The 22,915-nt window shown below is 34.3% G+C and overlaps 2 protein-coding genes across 4 annotated transcripts in view; one reads left to right on the top strand and one right to left on the bottom strand.

Annotated features, from left to right (window-relative positions):
* DNAH7 (dynein axonemal heavy chain 7) overlaps positions 1–22,915 on the bottom strand; it is a 112,295-nt gene that overhangs the window by 12,324 nt on the left and 77,056 nt on the right. For all 3 annotated transcript variants that reach the window (XM_084523564.1, XM_084523563.1, XM_084523565.1), the window contains 10 exons: positions 21,103–21,266; positions 19,276–19,430; positions 18,185–18,375; positions 15,543–15,676; positions 14,510–14,845; positions 12,505–12,631; positions 11,156–11,350; positions 8,781–8,873; positions 2,082–2,258; positions 1,004–1,165 (listed from right to left, as the gene is read on the bottom strand). In XM_084523564.1, the coding sequence (XP_084379690.1) occupies positions 1,004–1,165; positions 2,082–2,258; positions 8,781–8,873; positions 11,156–11,350; positions 12,505–12,631; positions 14,510–14,845; positions 15,543–15,676; positions 18,185–18,375; positions 19,276–19,430; positions 21,103–21,266 (1,734 nt within the window). The remainder of the gene's footprint in view (positions 1–1,003; positions 1,166–2,081; positions 2,259–8,780; positions 8,874–11,155; positions 11,351–12,504; positions 12,632–14,509; positions 14,846–15,542; positions 15,677–18,184; positions 18,376–19,275; positions 19,431–21,102; positions 21,267–22,915) is intronic.
* Positions 3,285–8,356, top strand: LOC311438748 (baculoviral IAP repeat-containing protein 5.1-like). The gene is made up of 4 exons (XM_084523572.1): positions 3,285–3,459; positions 5,303–5,412; positions 5,873–5,987; positions 7,366–8,356. The coding sequence occupies exons 1-4, from the start codon at positions 3,322–3,324 to the stop codon at positions 7,552–7,554; spliced, it is 552 nt and encodes a 183-aa protein (XP_084379698.1). The 5' UTR covers positions 3,285–3,321; the 3' UTR covers positions 7,555–8,356.

The raw sequence follows: 22,915 nt of genomic DNA, 5'->3' as shown, positions 1-22,915 counted from the left end.
GAACAAAAATGCACTGCAAGAACAATGGCATGTATATTTTGCATATTTACTGTTGTATAGCTCTTCTGGGAAGGGCTATAGTAATAATATGAAAAAATTATTAACGTCAGAAAATGATTAAGTCAAGAGAGAGTATAAAAAGCAAGAAATGTACTCTTTCATGTCTTTAGAAACCTCCAGATGTTCAAGTGTAAAATTCTTTAGTCTACTGCTCTTTTGCAGCAACATATAAAGAAAGCTTTTGGTCTAAAGAGACTGCTGTAGTGGCTGGCCTTTACTATTCAAGGAATGCACAAGATCCATAGTGTTTGTGAACACTTCCTTCTCCAGTAGGCAGATGGAGATAGACAGAACCAATATGTGATGATTCCCCTTATATAATGGGAATTGTCACAAAGTATGTTAAGCTGGTGCAGCCTCACCTCAAGTACTGTGTGCAGTTTTGGGCACAACAGTATAGAAGGGACATCAAACTGTTAGAGAGTATCCAAAGGAGGGCTACAAAGATGGTGATGGTGAAGGGTCTGGAGGGGAAGATGGATGAGGAGTGGTTGAGGTCTTGGTTTGTTCAGCCAAGAGCAGGGCAGAGCAGGCCGAGGGGAGGCCTCACTGCAGCTCCCTCACGAGGGGAGCAGAGGGGCAGGTGCTGAGCTCTGCTCTCTGGGGACAGCGACAGGACCCAAGGGAACGGCATGGAGCTCAGACAGGGGAGGGTCAGACTGGGTGTGAGGGAAAGGTTCTGTACTGAGGGTAGTCGGGCACTGGGACAGGCTCCCCAGGGAAGTGGGCATGGCCCTGAGCCTTACGAACTTTATGAAGCATTCGGCCAACACTCTCAGACACTAATTTTAGGGTAGGCTTGTGCGGACCCAGGAGTTTGACTCCATGATCCTTGTGGGTCCCTTCCAACTCAGGATATTCTATGATTCTAGGTTGGCTTTTCATCTGCCTAGATGGATCAGACATGCCTCCAAAAGTTGGTAGAAGAATACTTATTTTTTACCTCACAGACTCTTTCCAGTGTCGGCATCCATGAGCTTGCTAGATGGCAGTTCTGCAGAACTATCCACGTTCCTTCCTTTACAGCCTTCTCTATCATTTTCATGGCTATTGGGCCTTGGCCTTGACCAAGTGACAGAGAACTAAGCTTTGTGTCACTGTATCCCTGCATTGTAGCACATTATAAGTAAGAATGCTATTGCATAAATACAACAAACCTTCTGGTGTTAGAGTTCACAACTGCACATATTCTTGAAATATTTCATGTACTATATATTTTAAAATCCAGTTTAAATCTCTTTTTCATGTCACTCCAGTTGACTAAAACTTCTTATCTATCATCTCCCAGCAAAATGCTACACTACACATCCATTTCATACTGAGCTGTACAATTCTGACATTTTCAAAACACTCCTGAAAACAGAATGTTCTTTAAGCATGTAGACAATCCATTTTAAAATGCAGGACATATTTACAGCTTGGTGACTGGAGATTTGAAGTAGAAGATCTTTGTCATTCTCAATAGCACAGAATTCTGATGGAGTAGCAGTCAGGAAGTGCAAGAAATACATCTTAGCAAAACTCAACAACTTTGTATTGTTATAACAATACACTTTCCATAACTACTGATCTACACTGGGGATTTTTGTTTGTTTGTTTGTTTTAGACACCATAGTAATAATGGCCAAAGCAAATGAAAAAAATCCACATTTGAATTCTGAGGTGTAAATTTCACCTGAAATACTAAGATCCTGTATTACTACACTGCTTTACAATCAGGTCCATGTATGTGTATTAGGAAGAAAAAATAAAAAAAAGCACGTAATGCTTACTAGAAAACATACCATTTTTGGATAAGATTCATTACAGTGAAAGTTTAAACCATTACATTTTTTTCTTCCATTTTCCATTTGAGATTCTACAAGCCAATTAAATGGATTATTATATCACAACTTTGAAGACTATGCCAAAATATTTAACATAAAAAATTCTTACAAACACTAGACAAATCATTCCGAAAACCAATCCAAAACAATTAGTGCTTTGTGTTAAAGAGAACACACATATCATCATTAAAATACCTGATCATCAGCAAACTTAACAAGGGCTGCCATGGGGTCAGCACCAGGAGAAAGTATAAATATCAGTGGTGCACAAGAGTGGCTGTCAGAAAATGCTTTTGACAAATCAAATGGAGGTGGATCAATAAATGAACGGCCCAGGTTGTGAATGATAAATTCCTGCACCATTGGTATAATCTAAAAAAAAAAGAAAAAGAGAATTTAAATCTCCTATTTATGTGTAAGCATTAACATCTATTACACTTAACATTTTAATATAAATGTAGAGAACATTATTCCTGTATGGAATAGTAGGCACAACTGCAGTCCCAGAGTAATCAATGATTTAGCATGTGTAAATTGAGGCAAAAAAAGCCTCAGCTCGAAGATGCTCTAAGAAGGATGAAAAAGGAAGTCCTATGCAAATGACCCTTGATATCATTTCTGTCCCCATATCTGGACAGACTAATGTGTTTGTATAAGAAGCTTGATTTTTTTTTTTTTTTCTGCATGCCCTCCTCTGTATTATGGAGTGGCTTTCAATTTTCCAGTCTCATAACTGAGCACGTCTAAAGTATCTTGACTTAGCAAACTGCTGTGTACCAATTTCTATGCATTGATGGCTTTACTTCCTACTGAAGTTAAGGGGGCTCTGCAGCAGGAACAAGAGACAATTTATAAGAAGATAGCTTCAGTCTTTGGTCCTGTGAACAGTTGTAGATATATTTCTCTTAAATATCACTATTTATTTTGTCTCTGGACTGAATAACTTTAAAACACATGGTAAAGATTTTATAATTTTTACTTCCACTTTAAAGAATTGCAATAGTATTTGCAAACATTCTACTAAGATTTGATCTCTGAACATGAAATGCAAGAAATGCTAAAGGTTTTGAACAGCAACGTTAATCCAACGTCTTTGGTCATAACCAGTGTATTTTTAATTTGTTAATGTAAAAGATACATGAAATTTCTATTTTTTTTAACTTGCTTTTTAACATTTCAATTATAAAACTTTTACTTTTCATATTGTTTAGGTGCTTTCAGTTAATAAATGTATGACAAAGTATATAGAATGTGACAGGAAAAAAAAAAAAGTAGGTTCACTTCTCTTGATTGTCCTGTTCATAGAATCACCTGTGCTTGTGCTTAAAGTCTACTCTGACACAGGTGCAATGTGTAACCAATTAGTAAAGTACCTTAAATTCGAGAGCAGGAAGTAGGTAGAGGCTCTAGGCTGTACCAGTTACAGGCTGTTTAGATGGAGATGTTATTGCAAGAGCTTACTTCCTCCTCTAAGCTTTTGAGGGACTTTAAAGAGATGTATGAGTATGAGAACCGTTTAAAAACCTTTACAAATTGGCCTTTTGTGAAGAACTGCAAGTGCACTCCAGAGAATGTAAGTCTGAAAATGGATGTTTTAACTACATCTTATTCTTGGTGTACTATGACTGAACATAAAGTTGTTGTTAAATGTATTCATGTTCAAGAAGAGCTGCAGGCCTGTGCTAAGCTGTGGTGGTTTTACCTTGCTAGGCAGCTGAACTCCACCTCAACAGCTCTCTCACTTCCCCTCCTCAGAAGAGGAAGGTAAGAAGAAACAGAAATAAACAACTCATTCCTTGAGATAAGGAGAGTTTAAAGGGAAAATTATTATTAAGTAACTTCCCTAAAGGAAAAGGGGAAAACGACAACAAGTAAAGGTGCAAAAGCAATGTGTGTAGCTGTTGTCCAGAAGGACAGATGTTTTCACAGTGAGAGCCCACCCCTCCCCTCTTCTTTTTTCTACCTTTTATTGCTGAGTGTGACATCATATGGTATGGTGAAATGGGCTGAAGTTGTGCCAGGGGAGGTTTAGGTTGGATGTTAGGAAGAACTTCTTTACCGAAAGGGTTGTGAGGCATTGGGATGGGCTGCCCAGGGAAGTGGTGGAGTCACCATCCCTGGAGGTCTTTAAAAGACGTTTAGATGTAGAGCTTAGTGATATGGTTTAGTGGAGGACTTGTTAGTGTTAGGCCAGAGGTTGGATTTGGTGATCTTGGAGGTCTCTTCCAACCTAGATGATTCTGTGAATATCCCTTTGGTTGGTTTAGGTCAACTGCCTTGGTGATGTTCCTTCCTCACCTCTTGCCCATACCCAGCCTGCTGGCTCTAGGGGGTGGCATTAGAGGGAACCCTGATGCTGTGCCTGTATTGCTCAGCAGCAGACACAACACTGGTGTGATACCACTGCTGTTCTAGCTACAAGCACAGCACTGTATGGGCTGCTGCAGGGGAAGTTAACTCCATCCCTGCCAGACCCAGTACATAAGCCTGAGATGAAAATCTGAGTACTTTCTTCTGTTCCCTTCTCAGAGATGCTGTACTAGGATGACTGTTTCTGTCTGGTCAGTTCACTAGTCTAGCTACAGAATTGAGTATAATTACTTTTCTTGCCTTTACTTCTTTGTTTTTGTCACTTAAAAATTAACATCTTGTACTAAGTATTGTTTCTGCTTGCAAATTTTCTTTTAGGAGTCATCCTAGCAACTACTTGTTCTTTAGGAAGGATGGAGTAGCAAAATGATCATGACTAAAAAAAAAATCAATTTTAGAAAATGCTTTAAGTCCCTGTAGGCTTTAATTTGAGCCTTTTTTTTTTTAAAAAAAAAAAAAAAGAGGCCTCAATTCTACTTTGGCACATGCATCCAGATTTCGGGTTGGATCTCAGATAAGGCATGCTGTAGGAGTTATCTGAGAAGGTGTGAAGTTCAGTAACTGAAACAAGCTTATCTTACTTTTTAATGTTCTTACCGGATGTGATTCAAAAGTGACAGTAAAATGTAAAGATAAGAAATGTAGCACTAAACTTACATACTTGAAATATAAAGGTTCTCTACGGTCATAGTTTTATGCTACGTGTTTTCTCTGAAAATATTCCTTAAATTCCTGGCTATAGTGGATCTCATACGCTGTTAGCAGAATGCTTGTGTAGCTGCCACTGACTAACCACTGAAAGAACAAAGCTACTCTGGTAGTTTGCAGATACCATAACTACGCAGGAACTTGTTCACTACTTCTAGCCTACTCCCTGTTCCTTTACTAGTTGCTTTATTTGCCTGCTTGCAGTCCTCACTTAATTTGTTTTCAGCCTGATCTCTGCTGATAGATACTGTGGGAAAAGGCATTCATGCAAGCTCTCTGAAACAGTTCAGTTTTGTTCACTGTTGGATCAAGCTAAACTTCCAAACTGTCATTTGCAGATGGCAAAGGCGGGCTTTGTACACTGTCCAAATGCAAATGAACCAGATGTGGTGAAATGCTTCTTTTGCTTGATAGAACTAAAGGGCTGGAAACCAAATGATGACCCATGGTAAGCACGGATGTAACAGTGTACAAGTATTTCCCCCCACATCTTTGGCAACGTCCCCTTACTCATTCTAAAACTACCAATTTTCCAAACAGTTAACTAAACTGATGCCTACTGAAAATTTATCTTACACAGTAACCTTGAAATACTTAATTTTCTAATTATACCCCCATGCAACTTTTCAGTTCTTAGATTTTTGCCTCCAAAGAGTGTTTTTGCTTCAACAAAGCAGAAGATTCTCTCAACATTGTAAACATAATCTAGATCTTCCCTTGTAATCTTCCTGGCTCACAACTAAAGCAGCTAGCTTGTATCTGAGATCACTAAAGTCTATTTCATGTCTTCTATAAGATAATTTTTCTACTAATGGGTAGTAGAGGTACTAAAGAGACTGATTTAAGTTCATCTCTGGAAATGTAACTTTCCTGGTTTTAATATCTGTTCTTCTGTATTTACATTGCAGGGAGGAACACACAAAAAGTCACAGCTGTGGCTTTTTATCTCTTACTAAGAACTTTGATGACCTGACAGTGGAGGAATACTATGTGTTGGAGATGACACGGCTAAGAACCTTCCTTGTAAGTGTTGACCAAATGATCTTAATATTTACAGTCTACCATTGCATCTTACAAGAATTTCTGTCTTTAAGACTTCCAAGCATTAGCAAGGGATGGTGGTGTAGGGCTAGAATAGGCCTTACTCTGAAGTAATGAATAATGTGTGTTATTGGCTATGAAACCTAAATGCTTCTCAATCCTGTCTAGCTTATGAAAGGAAACCTGGTTCCTTTAGACATGTTTTTCCATTTCAGCAGAAATTATCTTGTGTGATAATCAATCCTGGAAACTCTATAATAAGCAGTTCTATCTTTCTCAGGAGGGGTGAAAACCACATGTGACAAGACAATTTGACCAGGCTATTGATTCATTCATGTGTCCAGCTTTACATGAAATCACTGTCTAATTAAGCTGCTGGACTTTCAAGCCTATTTCAAATGTTTCACAATTTTTCAGTTCTAATCCTCTCTACTTTTATTTTGTGCATGCCATGCTGTTGACATAAACAAAAGCACACACAACTGAGTTGCTATGACTAATAGTCTTTGATAATGACTCCTTATTGGTCTGAATAGTAATAGAGAACCAAGTGAGACAAGTTCCCTGATAGGTCAGATTTACAGTACCTCCATACTCTGTATCTTATCTCTTTGTTGGCTTTGTACTGAAAATATAACTAGTGACTGTAAAGGTTAAGTATTTAAATTCTATACATGACAGACTCAAATACTTAAAAATAAAATCACGTCTCAGTGGGAGAAGTCTGATATCTCAAAAGATGGACTAAGGGTGAAAATGAGGTTATTTAACTATAACTGAACAACGGATTTTTTAGAGCAGTCTTCCAAGATACAAGTAGGGTCTAGGCCAACACATACCTTTATTTTTTACCTAATAAATTTAGAAAACTGGAAGGTTTGAGCAGGGACACTTTGCCCCCAGGAATGCCCTAATCAATAGCTTAAAGGGCCACACACTAGGGCTGCTGTTGATCTGCAGCATGCTGCAGATCAAAAACATAGATATCTTAATGCATTTTTTCTAAGCGAGATCATGCCTCTTCACAAAAATAACACTGAAGTCTCCCTCCCTGATGTGATTTAAAATACAGTTAAACAATGGGTTCACAATTTACTTCAAAAGCATACCAGATATAATGAAAAACTTACTCTGAAATGAACCCTACTGGCAAGGCTGGTGGAAGAATTTCTGAATCAAATGGGAATGGGTATGGATATGAAAGATTCATGCAGTTCAGTGCATATTGTTGACCAAAGCCAAAAGTAGACTTCTAAGCTAGAATCAATGGTAGATTGTGGTTTTGAGGATTTAAGTTCTGAACATTTTTGAATTTATCAGTTAAATTTCTCAATTGAGAATTTCAATCTTTTGCTTTAAGTGCAAGACTGGCAGAAGCATAATAATCTCTTTTGAAGATGAAGTCGCTGCAACTAGGAAGCGTCTTGTAGACATCTTTTCCAAACATCAATACACACCAGAGCCGCAAGTGCTTCTACATGCTGATCCAACTTCCCAAACTTCTGAAAGTTCATACTACCAGTCCAAAAAAAACTTCCAAGAGAAATGAAATGTGAAGACTGACTCTGAAAGTTTCTCTTCTTCATATGGTACTAATATTCTTATTTTTATGCAAGTAGTAATGTAAAGCTGAATAGTTGTGTGAGAAAGTGTAGGAAACTTTTTATATACTCCCTAGGACAAAGGTCATAACTGTTTCTACTAACTCCTATCCTTCACGATGTGCTTGTCATTATGGCTAGGAGTGAACTACTACTAGTCTCATTAGTCAGAGAATATATGAAAAATGTTTAAGTAAATACTTATTCTGGCTTAATAGGTTGAACTTTTTGAATAAAGATTCATAACTCAGTTACTATTGTGATCTGTGCTACATTCAAGCTTTTGAGCTAGACTGACTCAGATCAGAATGGTTCTGCTTCAAAACACTTTCTATAGAACAGAATGGGTATGTGTCTACAGTAATCCCTACTTTTAAGCACCTATGTTATCTACATTCCTGTTTACCTCTAAATTATCTTCCTAGACCAGTTATAATTTACCATAGTAATATCTAGCAAAAAAAAATGCAGAAGGGAAAAATACTTGGTGTATTGAAAAAGGCAAGTCCAGGCTTGTAAGACCTCCTTGAGGAAGAAGTGCTCGGGTTTGGGTACACAACAAAACTTAATCTAATGGCCTGAGCTTCTGATTTAAAAGGTCTGCTCGTCATAATTTCAGACTGTTTTTTTAATTAAATGAATTCCTGTTTTATTTCATGGTTTCAGCTGGGATAAAGTCTCTCTTCTTGGAAGCTAATATAATGTCTTCTGGATTTTTTACGGAAATAGTGGTAATAAAACACAAATTTTAATTGCTGCGTAGTGCTTACTTTGAGTTGGGGACTTCTCAGCTTCTTATGCTGCCTTGCCAGCAAGGAGTCCGGTGGTGCACAAGGAGCTGGGAGTGGACACAGCCAGGACTGCTGACCCAAACTGACCAAATATTTCATGCCATAACACATCATGCTCAGCAATAAAAGTTGGGGTAAAGGAGGAGAAGATACATTTGGAGTGGTAGTGTTCTTCTTCCTGAGAATTTTCTTTACCTCATAACCTGTCTTTACATCAACACAAGTTCTTTTACTTTTACCTTCCTGACTCTTTCACCTGACTGTGGGTAGAGTGACTTAGCTGCCTTCTGGGGTAAACCATGATAACACAGTTAAAATACACACTTGCAAATCCTTTTGGTTTCCAAGACAAATTTTGAATAAGGTGGGAGTTTTGTACATACCTTGTCAGGTCTCAGGCAGCGAATGATAAGCATCCTTTGGAACTCCCCCAGCTTGTCTTGCCACTCTGCAGGAAAATTCTCATGCTGGGGATCCTGAAAACACAAACATTCCAGCTTTCTTAGAGCATTTGGGGAGTACAGGTAGTGGGACTAAATTATCTTGTAATTTGACACATCAGTACATTAATCCATGATACATTTTTTATTAATCTGCAGGAATGGGGTTGATGTGTTCTGTGTTTTTTTTTTTTTCAAAATCTTTGTATCTGGGAAGCTTCTATTTTAGCAGAGAAGTTAGTCATTTTAGAATATAGGAAATATACCCTTCACCTCTAGGAAGAAGGTGGAAGAGAGAATAAATATGAAAATGTATTTAACCTACTTCTTGCTGTGTTAGAGCTGAATTACAATCAGTCTTTGATATTACAATGACAACCATACACTCCTCAGTAACAATTACACTACAGTGTTACTTGATAATCATGAATTAGGTTGCATCTGAATGAAGAAAAAGAATTGGAAAGTTAAGTCAAACAATGCACCAGAGAGCTTGCTTTGTAAATGGCCTCTGAATACTCCAGTTATGTTATTGCACTTATCAGAGTAGAATAGCAAAGGTTGTGTGGCATGTGTTAACTTACACACAACAGGTGTTACATTTCAGTCTGCTTTTCTGGAAGCTGGTATTACAGCTCTGCTGGGGAACCTCTACAGGCAAGCCTAAGAGGGTTGGGCACAGGGGTATGCAGATAGACTTGCACTAACTCTATTCTGAGCAGTTTTGATTTAACAAATCAAGTCACAATGGAACTCATATTCTGCAAAAGACCTGGACCCTGACTCTCCTTCTCCCAGCTTTTAGACACTTAATTTCAGACTAGAATCCAGAACACTGCATTATTTTTTCTATTTATGGGTACCTGATAATCTACCTCTTCTAGGTACCTTTTTATGTAGCACTCAGGATTCAGTAACAATGTTTCTGGATGCAGTGTTACTGATTATTAGATTCTTTGTCAGCTAATTGATGATCTGATCCTATAGATCTTGTTTTTTTCTTTTTTAATGACTCTTAAATGAAGAAATTTCTATTTATTTCAGTTTAGCTGTTTGAACTGCTAGTATTGTTAATTTGACTAACTATCAGTCACATGGATCTTGAATCTTTACTTCTGAAAGTCAGCACCTTTGTGTTGCTTTAAAAAGCTATAATCTCAGAGTGCATAACCAAGTTGTCTCTTCCTCAATCTCCATTTCTAAGGCCATCATTTCTGTGTTCTGGTGACTATTTTCCGAAGAGCTCTCAAAAGCTCTCAACTTGTCATTTAGCATTTACAAAAATATATAGCAACTTCATTTCTGCTGTTCACCTCTTTCCTGTAATCTGGACAATTGAAGGAGCCAAATCTGATTAGTTTCCTTAATTTTTCTCATCATACAGTTGTAAGCATTTCCAACTAAAAATCTGTTCTTTTCCTCTCTGCATCCCTTCAGTCCCTTTGTTAGAGGAAGAATTTCTAAATACTTGAAATTTACAATGGATAAAACAATCTTTTTGAAATGGACATAAGATATCCTGTGCCATTTGGCAGAATATTGATAATAAACTTTCTTTAAATAAGGGTGATAAGTGTTTCAATGGACTAGCATAAATGGACAGTATTATCTGAATATTGGAAGCAGTTATGGCCAGATACAGTGCCCATAGGAAAGAGGGTAGTTTTTAAAATCATTTAATAAGGAGGCATGTGTACAGTGAGCACTTCATATATGAAGAAGCAGAAGGGAGGGGATGTATGATTTGAAAAAATGTTCTTAGTAAGATTAAAGATAAAGCAAGTGCCCAAATGTCAAGTAGAATTTGTCTATAAAGCTTAGATTTTAATTAAACAGTGATGGAAATATATAAAGTCTTTCATGCATAATTAACTATAACTGTGACTGTCATTCTTGGGAATAAAACACAGGTCTCTGAAATTGCATTCTAGTTTCTCTACAAAGCAATTGTTTTGTTTGTTATTGTTGATATCTTTTTTAAAAGATTTACCGAGGAAAGCAGCATACTACATAATAGCATGAAAAGGCTGACATGACAAGGCACAGTGGTTGCCTTCAGTTTAACAACTTTCACTCTCACCTTACTACTGTAGGTTTTGTAGCCTTTTTTTCCAGCCCAATTCAAATCATGACTTGGTATTCAGAAGCCACATGACAAATGGGCAATCATCTACAACTACACACAATTTGCTTAAATATTTACATTCATATATGCAAGCACATACCATGTAAAATGACAGCACATTCTTTTCCCTGAATAAAGATTTTCAATGTCTTAATTAGTTCATCAATGCAAGCTATCATGAATGTTAACATACCAAGCTGTCATATACCAGTTTCCATCCATCCTTAAGTCGCATAAAATCCTTACGAATGTTTGTGAATTGTGGCAAGTCTTCTAGTCGACAAATTTCATCCCATGATTGTGGAGGAAGCCAGATGCATGGGTTAGGGAAGGGATTGTCCAAACCTATCCCACCGGTCAACAGAAATTTCCACTCACTCTCGTTAATCTACAATGAAAAAACGCAGCTCTCAGGACTAAATAAATAAAATCAAATGTTTTCAGTACATTATGTAGAAAATCAACACATTTATCTGAATTATTACACTACTTGAAAAAGCTTCCTACCAAAAGCCTATTTCAAAAGCATTTAGTGTCTGGCTTTCAGTTAAGCATGAATTTAAGGAATCTAAAAAAATGATATGAACTGCTCATATCTTAGAATCATCTGCATTCCTGACTTGGGGGAGTGAACGATTTTAACTGACTAGATTTTTAGACAAAGTTATATTTGTTAGATGCATTTTTTTTAATTCCCAACATGTTGAATGAATAAAAAAATATATTTCTGGGAACCATATATCTTGAAACATTTTCCTACAATTCAAGCCTAAACATGAAAAACTGCTATCAGCCTATTACATGTCCCACTCCTTTCTCAATATTCCTTTATCTCAAAATCTCTTTGGCTTAAATTTGTAAATCCAGGTTCCTGTATCTATGACTATTACTGTCAGCTCTTTAAAGTATTCACTTCTATGTATTCCCCAACGCAAAAAGTTTGAAGTGTTTAAAATCTTAAATGAAGGTGAAAGAAACAACCCCAAGCGCCTGTAAGTACCATTTTGCAGAAAACGTGGATAAAATGGGTGTATTTCACTTACAAAATATTTCTTTAGTAGGATTTTTTATGAAGAATTACTAGAAATTAATAGAATTCATTTGATATAAGTGTTTGATTTTCAGGAATACTTTGTAAAAATTAAACACATTTAGCACCCTAAGTGAAAAACATGAGTAGTTTATTAAATCAATGGTTACAGTTCATTTTTCTGTGCTGTTAGAATACTTATAACACGTTATAGCAAAATTTTGGAAACTGTTGACTGTTAGAATAACATAGGCTAGGCTTAGGTTTAAGTCATGGTTTAGAAAAACTATTATCACCTAGTTCGGATTTGCCAGACCTGTTTGTTACATATTTATTTTATTCTACAGATTATTTTTCAATGCTTATAATTATTAAAATCAAACACCTCAATTATGGATTAAATATTATAGATAAAATTATTTTTCTATTTTATCTTCTAAATTCCTATTACTGATAGTTTGTATATGCAGTTTTATATATATCATACCAAGCTGCAAATTATTTTTAGTTACCAATTTTTCGTATTTCAGAAGATTCACAGTTAGACAAAAAGAGAAGAGCAGCTTGTCCTTTTCAAACAGTGAGCGACAGACATTGACGTAAAGTGAGTAAGTAAAGTGATCCTTGAGAGTCTTCAACCTAGAGATATCAGGAAAAGAACAATCTTCCATTAATATCACTAAAGCCTGTGTGTTCTGGAAACCTATTACAAACAAACTGGATTTCCTTTGGTGCAATAAACTCTCTGGTCAATTACCCCCAAAAGAATCTTTAAATATGTGTTCCAAGTTATGAGCAAAATAACATAAAAATTATTTAAGTGGAATTACAATTTAGTACTATGTGTTTTGTTTTGTTTTTTAGAGGAAATGAGAGGTCCCCTTTGAGAGGGGTACAAAACAACAGTGATCTTATGATTCTTTATGAACATAAATACCGATGCTGAAATTAAACCAGCCTATTTTAATAGTCACTTGAAGTATGTTTCCCATTCTACAGACTATTTACCTTAATACACTAATACAAATATATTAAAAAGTTGTGATTTATTATCAATAATTTTCCTCAAAAAAACAAGCAAGGAGACCATCTAAAGCCTCCCTGGAGGCTGATTTTACAAAAGCTTAAGTACCTTTGAATACCTAATCAAAATAATGAAAAACCAATACAGGTGATTAGAAATGCAGATACTGAATTTGCACAATTATTTCAAAAACTTCTTTCAAAGTAATAACAAAGATGTGGAGGGGTGCTATGGCTTTTTTCCAACTATCTAGATCACTGGTCCTTTGGCAGGTAGTTATTCTGAGGGTATTCTTCCACTTCAGACATGGTGATCCAGACATGGTGATCATTTGAAAACCTAAATGTGATCTATTACAATTGGAAAGTGGAAAGATCTGAAAGTAGATCAAGGATGAGAGCAAGCTATGTTGTATGATCCAACCCAGAACATTCTATGATCTGTCTCCTTTCTAGTCTCATGTTATTAATTGTATAATAATTATCAATTATTAATTTGTGGGGAATTTTCTGTGCCTTCGCCACTTTATTCTTCACCAGGCATAATTATTAAAATGAGCTTACACCAGTTGTACCCTAAGAATGTATGCTGTCAATTAGGTTCAGTCTTGTATCTTTATATTTCTGCTAACAAAGTTTTTGTTTCAAGAAAGTATAAAAACATTTTTTATTACTTTAATTTAGGCTTTTAGTTTTTTGGTTTTTTTTTTTTTTTTTGCCATAAAGGAATCATATTTAAAAATTAAAGAGCTAGGCTTATAGAACACAGACTTATACTTAGAAGTATATCTTGAATATAGTTTCAAGTATGACATGGAAATGTTAAGTTCTGACTTAAATGTTTATCTTTGATTTTAAAAACAAAAAAAAAAGTTATGCTAGTCTTAGATTGCCCAAACCTTGACCAAATTCTAATCAAAAAATAACCTTTATAACCAGTATGCCATTAAAATAAACACATTGATCTACACTCTAAGCACTATCTCACCAGGTACTACAACTTGTATTTAAACGAAGCATGGACAGTAAGTAATTCAGAAATTGACAATTTCAATTGACAATTGACAATTCAGAAATTGACATTTGTAATCTTAACTAAATAATCTTTCCATAACCTTTCCTTATAATTTCCATATAAATTCTCTCTTACCAGTTGCATGAAAAAGTTTGTCTGTTTCTTGAAGACATACATAGTTAATACATGAAATAAAATATAAAATCAAAGCAAGTGGACCATATTTATCTGGTACTTTGCAATTTCACACATGACTTGTACCAATTACCAAATAGAAATAGTGGAATATGTTGCACCTGTATTATATCATACCATTTTATTTCTATGAATAAATTATCTTCCAGAAAAATATCTGACATGTACAAAAAATATTTTAAAATGCAATGCCTGACACAACACACTTTGGAGAAATGATGGTAACATTTCTGGAGTAACAGTGAATATATCACCAATTACAAATGGCAAATTATTACTCTCACCTTGTTTGTAAAACTTCTGATTTCTCTGAATTATCTATAGACATGATGAAAAGGTTAATAAACCACAGGAGAGAATACTGGTACATAGGCTCAATGTTGGCTAGATCAGCAATAGAAAAAAACAAGATTGATGAATGGATAGCAACAGGACGATAGCCCATACGAGTAGCATCAATCTTCTTTTCTGTTTCTTCAGCCACCGCTTGCTTTTCAGAAATCTCATTAGCCAGAGCTTTGGAAGAAGACAATACACTAATAGCAGTTTCATCTTCCAAAATATTTCCTTCTGAAGCTGAAAGAACTTCTAAAATCTTGTCTTCTATTTCTTTTAGTTGCCTAAAATAATATACAAAATTTTTCAAAATTACAAAATTAGTCGTTTTTCTGCTAGTTTCCATAAAAGATAATGTGTAGATCCTATTTTTGCTAGGTATATTATATAATAAAACTTTTTTGTGTCATTAAACATTACCTTACATTTCTGAAACATTAAGCTAATTTCAGGCTAAAAACTGACAGTATTATTGCAAATGGAAAGGGAGAAAGTGCCACAATACATTGAATGCTGCACACTTCATGCTTTGACCTAGGGGAAAAGATGCCTTTTGCATGTACAATCACTGCAAATGTAGCACACAATGAAAAAAAAAGTCTATAAAATATCCATTAATATCTAATCAAAATTTGCGAGGACAGCAAGTAATATGTCAACAACTTCATGGAAGGAACATATTAAAATGGAGGACAGGATCAGGAATTACATTTTGCAATTACACAACCCCCTGTTAAGCTCTTTAACATTTTATTATAATCCCAGAAACAGTAAGCCATATCAGTGAAAGAAAGCCAAAACCAGTAGGAATATGAGTAAGAAGACCATGCATCCTAATCAGCCTTTAAAAAAAAAAAAAAAAATAGCAGTCTTGAATTTCCTGTTAAAACTGATAAAGTATATGAAGTGTATTTTCTATGCTTTACATTTTCTTACACTAAGACCTGCTCCTGTGTCTAGCAAGGGAAGTTATCTCAATACCTTTTATTCTCAGCTCCTTGAAGGATGAGAGCTTGTTTTTCTTCTTCAAGATCTGGCCTTTCTCTTGCAACTACAATCCCAAGAAGTTGATCCTGCAGTCCTTCTGAAGTTATCATGAAATTCAATAATGTTACCTGTTAAAAGAGAGATGTTTTGAAGGAGAGCCACATGCAATTCAAAAGCTTATTCATTTTAATTATTCATGTAATATTCTTAACCAAAATTTGAAAGTAAATTAATGGAAGATGACGGTTTAAGGTGAAGTTGGCTTTCCAACACAAAGATTAGCCCAGAAAGCTATACATTCTTGTTGCAGCCTTCTCATGGTTAGAATTCCTTTCTGTTCCTCAAAATTACATGTAATTCAGTGCTTCAAGTGATTGGTCCATATGCATGGTGAACAATTGTACAGATAAGAAGGATCTTCCCATTTTATACCTGTATGCATTAAATAGTTTTCACTGGAGACATTTTTATGAATGGAAGGTTTAACTTAATGTACAGATTTTGTAAATAAATTTGCTGCTGTTTTCAAAAATCATTCAACCTCAACATCCCACTGTAAATGGGCTGCTGACACCATATTTTATGAAAATACAGATGAAATATTACGGTGTTTAGAAACATCTTACTTAAAATCTTTGCTGTTTTCATAAAGTATCTGGAAACATACAGGCTGGAATTCTACTTCAAGCTAGCAGTGCCTGTGCAACATAAATTTTCTCCCTTTAATGGCTCTGTTCACATGCAATTTGTGTTGTTGTTATTACCAAGGGCATTTGTATCCTAGAAATAGCATAACATAATTTTCTGTTTTTCATGGGAAAATGTGACAAATATATATAATTTAAAAGAATTCCTATGCTGTGCCATATTTATAACCAATCCAGCAAAAGCCATATCCTTTGGTTGAAGTGGTAGAAAAGCATAGCGTTGCACATGTGAAAGGTGAAGAATACAATGCCAGCAGGAGGCTAGAAAATAGTTGATGCACACAGTGCAAAACTGTGCTCTGAAACATTGTCTGGTTCAGATACCTGAAACTCTGAGTTTTAAGCTCAAATTGCTGTTAGGATCTGCATTCCTCCTTAGTTCCCAAGCCACAGAATTATATATATTTTATTTTTTTTTATGGATGTAAATAAGAACTCAGCTTCCCCTGAGCAGTGCTGAAAATTATCTTTTTTAGAGTTTTTTTTATTTTTTTTTTTACTTGTGCTATTTCTGATTAATAATCTTAGAAACAGAGGAAAACTACTCAGTGTCCAATCATTGCAAATAGACATACGTTTTATAAATACATGTAAATATATTTTGTGTGTCTTCGAATGCTTCACTATATAAGACACATCAAAATTCAATACAATCTTTTTCTATGAAATATGATAACCATATCAATAACCAGATTCTCTAACTAGCTCCTGAGTAATCTTTAGGACAAGTACATTAATGTGTGCCGCAATTAGCAACAATAATTATATATTAGCAAATTAGCAGCAATAATTAGATAGTATTTTTTTGCCTACTTCTCCGTGTACATAAGCCACCTTAGCTGGCTAGCTCAGCAGCATGTGTAGCTAGGAGTATACCCTGCAATGTCACAACCTGCTACTTGTTACAGCAATTAACACCTGGCTGAGTAGAACAAACTAAAGTCTGCATTGACTGTTGATTGGTAACTAGGAGATTTTAGTTCTGTTAAATAAAAAACTTTTCTTAGGAAATAATCTTCACACACATTTTAAATGCATATGTACTCTGAGTAAATCTTTTACATTTTCATATTTCATTTTTTTTTCTGAACCTGCAGCTAATTAACTTCTTTGATAAAAGATCAATGTATAGGTGATGTTTATTTAAGTGAACAAAGTTATCCCCTTTTATTATTTTTCATGCGTTTTTCCTGCATCAGTATTCCTTCATGGTTGAAACTTAACTTACTCTTCCATTTTGCTGAATATTACATTAGTTTACAAAGTTTTGATTTCAAGATTCTGTGTTTCACTAGCCTATGTTTTACCAAAGTGTAAATTTTCAATATTTTTCTATAAACAATTTTGCAAAAGCAATGGTGAATAAAAAGTGGAATACATCTCCCTAGCAACTTCTAGAAGAATAAACCACCAACTTTATTCTTTCATGTAGGAAACAACTTCTTTTTCCCCTAATGGAAAAATAAAAATGGCTATTGTTATCAAATATACAAATCTGGAAATACATTTTCTATCTTTTATAAAAAAGGTAGAGTGCCAAAATTTGCTCAGACTCTTGTACCTAACTCTACTTCAAATAAAAATCTTGAATATGAAAGTCTAAATTAGAATTAGCATGTGAGGTGACTACTGTATTAAGTCCCTGTAAAAATTTTTTTACAATAAAGGTGACTAAACAGAATCAGAAGATACAAACTGGTAAAAGTGTATTATCACAGTATTAAAGAATGACAGAATTGAATGGTGAAATATTAGGTATGAGAAATGTCAACACTTCCAAGATGATACTAGGCTTCCAGCAGTGTCAAAAAGAGCAGTGTTGGCAGGTGAGTAGGAATCAACTAATGCCAGAAACTCTTCCTTGATTGTAGCTAAGGAATCATTTTAAAATTAAAACACAGTTTGAACATTTGTTTTCAAAATTCTTACCTTAACAGATACTTCAGGAAGATAATGTGGATTTCTCAGCTTAGTTGTAATATAAAAGCGGAATTCGGGTGCATACTCAATAGTGGAGTCTCCAAGGCAAATGCATATAGTTCCTGACTGCTTAAATGTCTGTTTGAGCAAAAGTGGCTCTAGGATAGGATCCAGTTCTTCTCCGATATTCTCCAGTAGCACTTCAACATAACACAAAAGTTAGTAGGGCTATCTTGGCATATATATATATAAATATATTTACAATACATACATATAATGTGTCTGTAGCATGCAAACAATAAAAACATTAATCAAATAATGTCTACAGATTAAGTTATGTTTCTTAGCATATTCAGCTAATTAAACAATGAAGCAGAGACCCGTACCTTTAATTTGTTTATTTTCTTAATTATTAGTGTATCAAATTTACAAGCAAGCAACTAAAATGTTACCAGTATTACTGCTGCCAGTGGATTAGAACAGTTTAAGGCTATATTTTTAAAAAGGGACCTAACAACAAATTAAATGCCATGTTGCATAGAAGTCATTTTAGGTACTTAAGTCTGCTTCTATTTTCACTGTAAACCTATGAGAATCTCTAAATCAAGAGAGAGGAATAATTGGCAATAAACAATCCATTTCTTTATTTGTAGTCCAGTTATCCATTAAAATATAGCTGCAGATAGAGCCATGTATTTCATTAATTTATTTACATTTGAGGGTAAAAGAGTAAAATAACTGCAGTAAAATTACTATGCAGAATATAGGAATCATTAAATGATCATAGTCTAGCAATCTAGTAAGTTATACTCTTGAAAAGCCAAATAAAAACATCATTACTTTTTAGAAATCAAATGATTTTAATATAAAAATAAAGACGTGACAAGTTTAATAGAGCAATTAAGATACCAATTAAACTGAGGATTAGAATTATATTGTGCTGAGAAGTAGCTTTGAACCTGGAGTGAGGACATCAACTATTATAGCACTAACTGGATCAAAAAGAGAAATGATTGACACTCACCAGAGTTCCATTTTTAGTTAATTGTGCCCTCTCCAGGTTCTTTTGCAATTTACACTTTCATTACTTAATAACTTACCAGGACTACCAAATTGAATGCAGTTTTCCAGTGTTGTAACAAATTGAGGGTCGCTGAGTTTGATTATATGCAAGCTATTGGCTTTTTCCATATTCTTTATCCATTTATTTGCTTGACCCTGAGGATCTATCATCAGAGGCCATCTTCTTGCATTACTAAAGGGAAAAATACAAACTTTCAAAACTGAAATAGAAGCTATTCAAATGTTTACCTCAAAGTAGATATTTTAGGCAATTTATTGACTGTTTTCATTACAACAAAAGCACGTAAGTATAAAATTGTAGTAGGCACATACTTTATTTACAAAAAATAATATCATAGAATATCCTGAGTTGGAAGGGACCCATAAGGATCATCGAGTCCAATATCCCCAATTTTTATTTATTGTTATAAAAGGCTTGAGATACATTTTATATGGTTCTTGGGGCCCTAAAATAAAAGCTAGGCATAAACATGTAATTACAGGCATAATATGTATTTTCAATTTCAGGTAAATATCATATTTCAAAATTAAGAGCTATCATTATTTAGTTTTAAAGTGCTAATCATCTTTCCATTATTTCAAAGAGAATTTTGATTAAAGCTTTATAAAAGTGAAGTGATGGGATGTACTGTGGAAGTGCTGAATTCATTAATGTTTGTCAACTGCTTAGCCTGAGTGATTGAATTATTAATACAGTAACTGCTTACAAAAGTTACATACTACATTCATTATCCCAGCACATATCTGCTAACTTCAGGAAGTTTTGCTTCCAGACATACAATCAATCCTAACTTTAAAGTCAAGTGAAAATGTGTTGAGGTTCTTTAGCTAGTGTATTACTTCCGTTTTACAATGTTTTGTTTTTCACTTAGGCACCTGCCTAGTTGACAGCCATTAAAACCTGGTTTTTATTCTTTATACAGAAGATAGTAGCTGAAAGTCAGTAGCATTGTATTGGCAAGCATACTGGACAGAACTGAGAGGTTCTTTTTTTTAACAGTCATAATGCAAGCTTAGATGTTAAGATCTTGTACCACTTGTCAAAACAAACTGGAAAATTCTTTATAGAATATGTAGTTGTACCTATAGAATCTCCAGTACAATCTGACAGAAAAAGTACGTGACCCTCATAGAAAGATTAGCAGAATAATCTTTAGTAGCTCTGCAGAAATGCTTCTTGGTAGCAACTGATACTAGCACATTTCTTTTAAATTAGAAGAGCTGTAGTTTTTGAAGGATGATACTTCCATAACTACTGGCTATACTACAAGAAAAGTATTGAAAATTCTATTCCTTCACTTCTTGCATTTCTCATGACTTTAAAATACAGCCAAGCTGCAGAATACAATATTTACTGCTTTGTATTTCTCCTGTGAAAGCTTCCTCTTACTCCAGCATAAAGATTTGATCAACTACTAACATGTATTGTCATAAATGCTTATATATTTACTTGAAGGTTATTTTTTTCCCCTGTCTTGAGTGAAGAATTTTAGGATGTCTTAAACTGAAAAGTAATCAATCTAGCGTACAGCATGTTTGTAGGAAAAAAAAAAAAAAAAAAAAAAAAAAGTGGTTTCATAATAGCAATCAATAAAAAGGAGGAGAATGAAAAGGTGTTATTACTCTTTCATATAAATTGAAACATTCCTGACATTTTTATTTTTATAATTTTGGTTGTTAAGCCAGCTATACAGTTTAAACAAGCTCTGCAGAAAAAAAAAAAAAAAAAGCAACAAAGAAATATAAAAATACCTATCTACCCAGGTAGTTAAATAAAAAGCATGTTATATGAAGGTATTTAATAACAAGTATTCATTGTAAGAATTTAATTATTTTTTACTCACGAGATAATGATGCCATTATCGATAGAAAACGTGTCAGAGGGTAATCCAGCAATATTCCAAGCTCTGATTTGCACCGGTTCTCCCAAGATATTTGTTAAGGAAAAATCATCAGAACAAGGAATGTCTTTTGCTTTACAAAATAATGTCCATTCTTTAGTCTGCTTCTACATAAGAAGAAAGCAAACATTAACTAAAGCTCTGTCTATTCACAAATTTTTCAAAACTATAAAAATATGTATTTTTCAACACATTTTCTGTACTAATTGCTACATACAAGATCGCTGTATCTTCAGATGTAAAGAAGATCATAATTCTATCTAAGGTGCCTAAAAATGTCTCTAAAAATGCCTTTGCATATGATTTCTATATATAAAATAGAAGTTTATTTGGTCAGAACCTTAGTATGCTTTTATTTCCACCTCAGTAGTCTTCCATACTATAGAATTCATGTAGAACAAATGCACATATTCTAATGGAAAAACAAACAAACAAAAAAACAACAATTCATTACTCAACCCTCGGGACATACATAATAAGCACTTTTCAAGACTCAGCTAACTTGACAATTTAATAACACAACGATTTACCATTTAGTGTTGCTTTTCAATGTTGTATCATATAACTCAATACAGTTGTGTAAATTATAAATTTGTATTGTGCATAATAAAAACGAAGACAGGCACCTTTAAATATGTAAACCAAAAAGCATATTCTACTAGAAAGAATGCTTCTAACAAAACACATTTTATAGAAGTCTGTTCACATGACAGGCACAATCTTATATATGATTACATCTTATATGTGTAAGGTCAAAGAAATATGCTATAGTATTTTAAACTATAAACTAGCTGTTGAAGCCCCAAGCAACAAAAAACAGACATGCTAAAGGAAATGGTCTAACGAGCTAGAGACATTCACAGAGATGGTGAATAAAGGATTTATCAATTTGCACAAAAAAGGTTGATATTCCAAAAGATATCATAACTTTTTACTTGTGAAAACTAGAGGGATAAAAAGAATAAGAGCAGGCAAAATGAACTGCACAAAAGTGCATCCAACAATTCTTGAGAGCTACCTTATTTATGTGAGTCTGCACAATCGTAAGAGTAAGAATTAGCAACCAGGAATCCATACCTGCTATTTCACAGAAAGAAAAAACGAAAACAAACAAACAAAAACCCTACACAGTCAGAGGAAATTAAATTATACTAAGCTTTTCATATGAAACCAATATGTATTCATTTTTAGTGAATAAGCATGTATATGTCTCTACATATCTTTTATGAATATCATCTACATTTTTATCTAGCCTTGCCAGCAACAGAGTTCAGAAACATTTCAGATATTTCACCAGAAATAATCCTACCTACCCAGACACAAAGTGAGAGTTACTTAGAATTCAGGTTATAAGCATAAAAGAGAACACTAAAAATTACATAATTGGGAACTGTAAATGCTGCTATTTATTTACACTATAAATAATCATACCATAAACTCTCATTCTAGAAATATTTAAAAGAGTAATATCAAAATATTTATGTTATGAAGAAAGCAATAGTTTGAAAAGCAGAAGTAAGGATTATATCTATATTTATGTTCAAATAAGATGCATGGATTTTTTTTCTCTCAGTTTTTAGCAACCTAGGACAATCTGGATCTGATTTTCAACAGAGAGAGGCATTAATTTCTCCAGCTAAGTTCATTGTAAGTTTTGGTGTTCAGAAAACAAAAAAAAAAGTCAAGCTAACTTTGACATCCAAAAATTGAGATACCTAAAATCAACTGTCATGTTAAAATTTTGTAGTATTCAGAA

This window comes from Aythya ferina, assembly GCF_964211825.1.
Source record: "Aythya ferina genome assembly, chromosome: 6".
Classification (NCBI taxonomy): Eukaryota; Metazoa; Chordata; class Aves; order Anseriformes; family Anatidae; genus Aythya; species Aythya ferina.
Note: the sequence above shows the minus strand (reverse complement) of the source record. Positions and strands in the feature narration are given on the sequence as shown.